The following is a 7,975-nucleotide window of genomic DNA, read 5'->3' as shown; positions in this document are numbered from 1 at the left end:
AGGGAGAGAAAGAGAGGGAGAGAGGAGAGAAAGAGAGAGAGAAGGAGAGAGAGAGAAGGAGGGAAGCAGGGAGAAAGAGGGAGGGAGGAAGAGAGAGAGAAAGGGAGAGAGGAGAGAGGGAGGGAGGGAGAGAGAGAGAGAGAGAGATTGATTAGTATTTTTAGTATTTACTGTCATTCATTATTTGAGGTCAAACAAGTTCTTCACAGGACATTTTCATAAGAACACACATGGAAAAATGCTATAACCACCCTCTGGCCAGGAGAGCCCATATGGAAAGCAGGGAAAGCAATGTGGAGGTTGGGCAGAATCCCACATTTTGGCCCCAGTTTAAGGCAGGATTTAGGCTGGGAAGAAGAAGGGGAATTCCTTCTCCTGGCTCTCTTTGGTGATACCCTGAAGGACACCAAGTAGCTCTTACCTTTCAGGCAGATATTTGGACTGTAGTACAATATAGAACCTGAGATTATGCCCACTACCAACAGAAGCAAGATCACGAGTACTCCCACGATGCCTCCAATGTTCAAAGGTTCTGCAAAGAAAAGGCAACCCAAAAAACAACTAGGTTTTTAGGGAGTGCAGGTGTTCAATGTGGAGTCAAGAACTTGGATGTGAGTTTGAAACCTGCCTTGGACATTTGAAACCTGCATGGTCCTGGGTAAGTCACTTAACCTGTAGGAGCCTTAGTTTTTCCATCTATAAAATGGGGGTCATAACAGTAGGAAATATTTGGTATGAGGAGCAAAGGAGATAATATCTGTATAGCTTTATATAAATTCTGGCTATTATTTCTTGCACTCATGCAGTGGCTGAAGAGTTATACCAGTCCCCCTAGACTTCTACCTCTTTTTCATTTTTTTTAACCCTTTACCTTCTGTCTTATAATCAGTACTAAGCATCAGTTCCAAGAAAGAAGGGCAGTAAGGGCTAGGCAATCAGGACTAAGTGATTTGCCCAGAATCACGCAGCTAGGACACATCTGAGGCCAAATTTGAACCCAGGACCCCCCATCTCCAGTCCTGGCGCTCTCTCCCCTGAACCTGCTCGCTGTCCCTTCAAACTCACTTTTCACAGCGAGCCAGATGTCCAGCTCCCTCACGTGCACCAGGTTCTCTGCCCTGCAGACATAGTAGCCTTCATCCACACCCTGGGAGCAGTTGAGGATGGTGAGGGTGGACACGGGACCCTCGTGTGTAATCAGGTAACGGGAGCTGGGCAGGATCTCTTCCCCGGGCTGGGTGAGGTTCCGAAGCCAGGAGATCTTGGCCGGGGGGTTGGCTCCAGACACCTCGCAGGTGAGAGTCACGTTGCCTCCCAAGAAGCAGGTCTTCATTGGCTCGGACTGCAGCATGGGACCATCTGGTGGTCACGAAAAGGGAGAGAAAGAAAGACCAATGTTTATGCACCTGAGCCTGGGCCAAATTCCCCAAGATTCCAGGGGAAATTCCTGGAAAAGCCTCTTCTTTAAAGAGTCCAGAGCTGGGTGCAACCAGAGAGGCCATTTGGACCAACCCCATTCATTTTATAGAGATCAGGCAAATTGCCCAGAATTACATGGAAAGTAGCAAAGCTGAGATCTGAATCCAGATTCTGACTCCAAATCGAACACGCCTTCCTTTACTATTCTGCCACCAAGAATTGCTTCCCTAAAGTTTGGGGAGTAAATGGCAGATGATCCCTAAACCACTAAATGAAGGACACACACACTCCTTATCCTGACTTCTAAGGCTCTCCAAAATGTGACTTTAATCTACTAAACCTGATAGTTTTAAAGAGGCCAATTTAGACCCAGTTTCAGAAGGAACTTTCAAACACCCAGAGCTGTCCCAAAGTGGTAGGAGGTGCCTCTGGAGGGACTGGGTCCTCCTCCTTGGGGGTCTTTAAGCAGGGTCTGGATGGTCATTTCTCAAGGTTCAGGGGACAGGAGATATTTGGTCCCGAGTTCAAATTTGACCTCAGATACTTCCTAGCTGTTTGATCCTGGGCAAATCAGGGAACCCCGTTTGTCTCAGTTTCCTCATCTGTCAAATAAGCTGGAGAAGGAAATGGCAAACTACTCCAGTATCTTAGCTATGCGACCCTGAGCAAGTCATGTAATCCTGTGTGCCTTGGTTTCCTCAGCTGTAAAATGACCTGGAGAAGGAAGTGGCAAACCAGCTAAGTAACCCTGGGCAAGCTGCTGTACCCTCAGTTTCCTCATCCATCAAATGAGCTGAAGAAGGAAATGGCAAACCACTCCAGTATCTTAGCTATGTGACCTGGGCAAGTCATATAATCCTGTGTGCCTTGGTTTCCTCAGCTGTAAAATGACCTGGAGAAGGAAGTGGCAAACCAGCTAAGTAACCCTGGGCAAGCTGCTGTACCCTATTTGCCTCAGTTTCCTCATCTGTAACTGGAGAAGGAAATGGCAAACCACTCCAGTGTCTTTGCCAAGGAAACTTCATGGAGAGCTATGGTCCTTGGGGTCATGGACAACAACAAACTTCTTCAGGCTAGATCCTCTTATTCTCTCCTCTCTTCCTTGTTGCTCTCATTCTCACCCATGGGCTTAAGTATCACCCTTTTTGCAGAAGACTCCCAGATCTACACTTCCAACCTCAATTTCTCTCCTGAGATCACCAGCTGCCTGCTGGACCAGCCCATCCCGATGTCCTAGCTGCATTTCAGACTTAAGAACTCATCATCTTTTCACTCTAAACCAATCCCATCTTCCAAATTTCCCTAACTTATCAAGGGCACCAGAATCCATCTGGTCAGCAGATTCATAATCTCAAATTCATGATTATTTGGCTCTTTTCTCTCGTTGGGCTAATCAGTTGTTGAGCCTTACTGATTCTATCTTGCCAGCATTGCCTACAATCCTTCCCCTTCTCTCTACTTACATGGCCACCACATTGCTTGGGACCCTTCTCACCATATTGTTGTTCAGTCATTGCAATCATTTTTGACTCAACTCCTTTTGGGATTTTCCTAGTAAAAATACCAGAGAAGTTTGCCATTCTTTCTCCAGTTCATTTGCCAGATGAGGAAACTGAGGCAAACAGGGTGAAGTGGCTTGTCCAGGGTCACACAGCTACTCCGCCATTTCCTTCTCCTGTTCANCAAACAGGATGAAGTGATTTGTCCAGGGTCACACAGCTACTCTGCCATTTCCTTCTCTAGTTCATTTAACAGATGAGGAAACTGAGGCAAACAGGGTGAAGTGACTTGTCCAGGGTCACACAGCTACTCTGCCATTTCCTTCTCCTGTTCATTTGACAGATGAGGAAACTGAGGCAAACAGGGTGAAGTGACTTATCCAGGGTCACATAGCTGCTCTGCCATTTCCTTCTTCTGTTCATTTGAGAGATGAAGAAACTGAGGCAAACAGAGTAAAGGGACTTGACCAGAGTCACAGAGCTAGTTTGCCATTTCCTTCTCCACTTCATCTGACACATAAGAAAACTGAGGCAAACAGGGTGAAGTAGTCGACTTGTCCCAGGGTCACACAGCTAGTAAGTTTTTGACTCTTCATGATCCCATTGTGGGTTTTCTTGGCAGAGATATTGAAGTGGTTTGCCATTTCTTTCTCCTGTTCATTTGACAAATGAGGAAACTGAGACAAACAGAATTAGATGATTTGCCCAAGATCACATGGTTAGTGTCTGAAGCCATATTTGAACTCAGACCTTTTTTTTTTTAATCCTTATTTTATACTGTGTGTTGAGACATCAATTAAGTCTGAAATCATACTTCCTCTCCTTTGCAAAAAAAAAGAGAGCAAAGTGACTTTTATTTTGTCTTTTTTGGGACACAGGCTTGGTCATTATGATTAGGCAGTGTGAGGTTTTTAATACATTTTTTAAAAAATCCTTACCTTCTGTCTTGGAAGTAATACTATATATTGCTTCCAAGAGCAGTAAGGGCTGGACGATGGGGATTCAGTGACTTGCCCAGGGTCACACAGCTAGGAAGTATCTGAGGCCAGATTTGAACCCAGGACCTCTGATCTCTACGTCTGACTCTCAATCCACTGAGCCACCTAGCTACCCCCTACTCAGACCTTCTTGATTCCAAGCCTGGCACTCTATCCACTGCACCACTTAGCTGCCCGAAATAAACTATAAACACACATATATGCACACAGACAAATATATACTCATTTACAATATATGGAGAAACATTGAGATAATATTTACATATATAAAACACTAAAACTGTAAGCTTTTATTTTAAAAGAGAAAGATCTGGCTGTGTGACCCTGGGCAAGTCATTTGACCCCCATTGCCCACCCTTACCACTCTTCCACCTGTGAGCCAATACACAGAAGTTAAGGGTTTAAAAAAAATAAAAATTAAAAAAAAATTAAAAAGAGAAAGATCTGGAAAGTCAAAAATGAAGACCGTGTGTATTCTATGGGCGCCCAGAGAAAGAAAGTGATACCTCCATCCTGGGGGAAAAAAAGACCTTCCTTGTGCAAAGTTTGTGGGAAAACACATTTTCCTGGCTTTACCTTTAGGGAAGAGGCTGACCAATGGTCAGAGGTCACTAGACACACAGCTAGAACCAATATACCTGATTAAATGTTTGCAAAGTTCATAAGAGAAGGAAAGAAGGGAGAAAGACTGAAAGGGGGGGGGGGAATGAAAGGGGAAGCCCCCAAATACTCCTTATTTCCTAGACATCCTATGAAGGAATGGCAATCCCTCTTCCATGGGGGACTCACTTATCTGGACCGTGCAGCTGGCTCCCATCATCCCTGGCTCCACGATATGATTTCCAAGACACTTGAACTTCTTGCCATCAGACAACTGGGACCGATTGAGTCTCTCCACACCCAGGCTTGAATTGCCCAAGATCAAGCCCCCTGGCTCTTCGGTCCACAGGAAGACGGGATCTGGATATCCTCCAGTCCACTGGCACATGAGTTGTAGCATGAACCCCTCAGGAGCCGTCTCTGCCCGGCAATGTAGGGCTGACTGAGGAGGATCTGCGAGACACAAGGACATCTCTAGCTGGTTCCCTTGGGCACCAGTTCATCTTTTCACATGATATAGCTGAGATAGAAAAAAAGGGTGAACCCCAGGCAGCAGTACCTTGATGCAGCTAAAATCTCTGGCAACTCCCCACACCCCAAAAAATTCCCTTTTCTCTTCTCAATAAAGGGAATGGGCAGAAACGTAACTAAGGGTAGATTTTTGTGCCTAGGGCGAATGACTCAAAAATATATGCTCCGATGGGTGTAAGTGCAAATAGAGCAGGGTGGGATCAGAGAAGAGTTTTTTTTAATTGTTTTCTATTTTATTATTATTCTTGTAACATGCTCATTTCTGTTTTTCCCATGCTGCAAAATGTCTGGAGCTACTTTCAGCACCCTCAAAATTTAGCACCCTGGGCAAATGCCCAGATCACCTTGCCCTAGTTAGCTCTGCAAGTTGGCAAGTGATATTTTTTCCATTTATCACAAAACTTTCCTCTCTCCTTCAACTAAAGGATGAGTATCAGTTTCTTAAGAAGAGTCAATGTTTCCCTTTACATATGCAGATTTTCCCTTCTGTGGATTGTAAATACAAAATTTCAAACCAAGATCTGTTTCCCCGTGACATTTATTATAATCCCATGTTTTAGCCCCACACAATTAATGTATGTCTAGGAGAGGCCAACCAATATTAGTCCACTTTAAATTTTGTTTGGTCTGGACCTATCATTTCATTGCTTTGAGGAATGCCCAATGAGGAAATTCTTGTCCCAGAAGCACTTATGTCAACTGTTTTGCAAATTACTGTCAGGCACTGAGAAGTTAAATTCATGACACTTAGTGAGTATTCCTAAGGGGAATAAGCATTGATTGGGACTCATGATTTGAGATCTTGAGTTAGAAGGGACCTCAGAGACCCCCTTCCTCATTTTATAGACAAAGAAGTCAAGACCCGGATAGATTGAGTTGCCCAACAGATAATCGATGGCAGATGTGAAATTCGAACTTGGGTCTTCCTGACCCCAAAGTCAACTCTCTATCTGCCATACCTGCAAAAATGGCTCAACCAGACTAAAATATTATGTTTAACAACATAAAAAAATATATAATATAACATACATAATGTTAATTTCTGGTTTTTTATGTCCTTTTCTATTTGAGTTTGAAGTTATAGGTTCCCACCTGTTGTGCTGGGGTTCAGGGTGGGTGGCCAGGGAAGATGGGTACAGAGGAGAGAGGGAGGTCCCTTCTAAGGGGAGGATCCTAAGTTCCTAGTGGCTATATAGTGGAATATAGTATTATACCATGAGACACAGCAAATATGAGGAATTCAGAGAAGTGTGAGAAGATTTATATGAACTGATGAAGAATGAAGAAAGCAGAACCAGGAGAATAATATTAAACAATGCCAATAAATAATATAAACGATCTGTAAATATAAATCTGTAAATATAAAAGATCTATAAAAGTCTGATAAAGTGGAATGAAGAATCACCATCTTGGAGAAGTAGTAAAATGAACCATTTCTCTCCTCTCAGTAAAGGGGTAGAGGACCTTGGGTTTTGAATGAAGAATTACCTACCAGAATCCATGTGTAAGTTAGTTTTGCTTAAATGTTATTCCTTTTTTTTTTTAACCCTTACCTTCTGTCTTAGAATCAATACTGGGTATTGGTTCTAAGGCAGAAGAGTGGTAAGGGTGGGCAATGGAGGTCAAGTGACTTGCCCAGGATCACACAGCTAGGAAGTGTTTGAGGTCAGATTTTTAACCCAGGACCTCCCATCTCTGGGTCTGACTCTCAATCCACTGAGCCACCCAGCTGCCCCCTTAAATATTATTATCTAAATATATTATATATAAATATAATTGAATATTTGTTAGGAAGGGCAGCAGGGGAGATTAAGGATAAATGTTGGGTGTGAAAACAAAAGACAATATAATTTTTCTAAAGGGAAAGCAATAAATGACAAGATGGTGTAATGGATGGAGTCTGGGAGATCCTACCTCAGATTCTTACCAACTGTGTAATCCTGGGCAAGTCATTTTGCCCTGTTTGCCTCCATTTATATGTAAATTATCTGTAAATCTGTATCTAATTTATCTGTAAATTAAGGGAGATGGACTCAATGGTCTCTAAGATTCCCCAGGACTACATCTGTGACCCTATGAATAAATGTATAAGCCCACTGGAGACTGTTTTGGGGCATAAAAATATGAGGGGCATGGAGGTCTCCAGGGAATGGATGGACGAGCTTGTGGGCATTCCGGATTAAGTGTGGTCCCAGCGACAGGCAAGAGGAAAGGCTTCTTACGTACAATACACCAGGATCTCAGAGGTCACTCTGTGAGCCCTTTTGCTGAGCATATCCTTGGCCACACACGTATAATTCCCCTGATATGTGGGCGATATGTTGTGGAGCACGAAATAGCTGACAGTCTCATTGTTGGGTCCAAAGGACTCATTGCTGGCCCCTGGAGGCTGGAAGAACCACTCCACCGTGTGTGGAGGGTGGGAGCTGCTGCTGCAGTTGAAGGTCACCTGGGAGCCCCGGACCACAAAGAGGGAGCCATTTGGGTGGATTCCCGTTGGGGAGATGTTGATATTGATCTGGTTGGGGCCACCTGGAATGAAAGTGACAAGGAGGGAGAAAAAGAAAAACAGTTAAAAGTTGGCTTCTTGGTAATTCTGATATCAGAACAGTCAACATGGACAGCAAGAAGTAAATATAAAGAGCTCCCCATATGGGCATAATCTCAAATCATTTGAAGGTGTATTACACTCCAAAGCAATGAATGCCCAATAGTACAAATTTCTCTAATTAAGAAGACATGGTGGGGGGCAACTGGGTAGCTCAGTGGATTGAGAGCCAGGCCTAGAGACGGGAGGTCCTGGGTTCAAACCTGGCCTCAGCCACTTCCCAGCAGTGTGACCCTGGGCAAGTCACTTGATCCCCATTGCCCACCCTTACCACTCTTCCACCTAGGAGCCAATACACAGAAGTTGAGGGTTAAAAAAAA

The 7,975-nt window shown here is 44.0% G+C and overlaps 1 protein-coding gene across 1 annotated transcript; it reads right to left on the bottom strand.

The window, feature by feature from the left end:
* Positions 1-421: 421 nt before the first annotated feature.
* Positions 422-7,579, bottom strand: VSIG10 (V-set and immunoglobulin domain containing 10; the record flags this gene model as incomplete). Its single annotated transcript, XM_044683911.1, has 4 exons — positions 422-532; positions 1,066-1,359; positions 4,706-4,969; positions 7,274-7,579. Coding segments are annotated over 4 exons (975 nt in total), but the record flags the coding sequence as incomplete, so codon positions are not given.
* Between the last annotated feature and the right edge of the window lie 396 nt (positions 7,580-7,975).

Source organism: Gracilinanus agilis, unplaced genomic scaffold (genome assembly GCF_016433145.1).
Source record: "Gracilinanus agilis isolate LMUSP501 unplaced genomic scaffold, AgileGrace unplaced_scaffold38262, whole genome shotgun sequence".
Taxonomy (NCBI): Eukaryota; Metazoa; Chordata; class Mammalia; order Didelphimorphia; family Didelphidae; genus Gracilinanus; species Gracilinanus agilis.
This window is presented reverse-complemented; position numbering and strand designations above follow the sequence as displayed.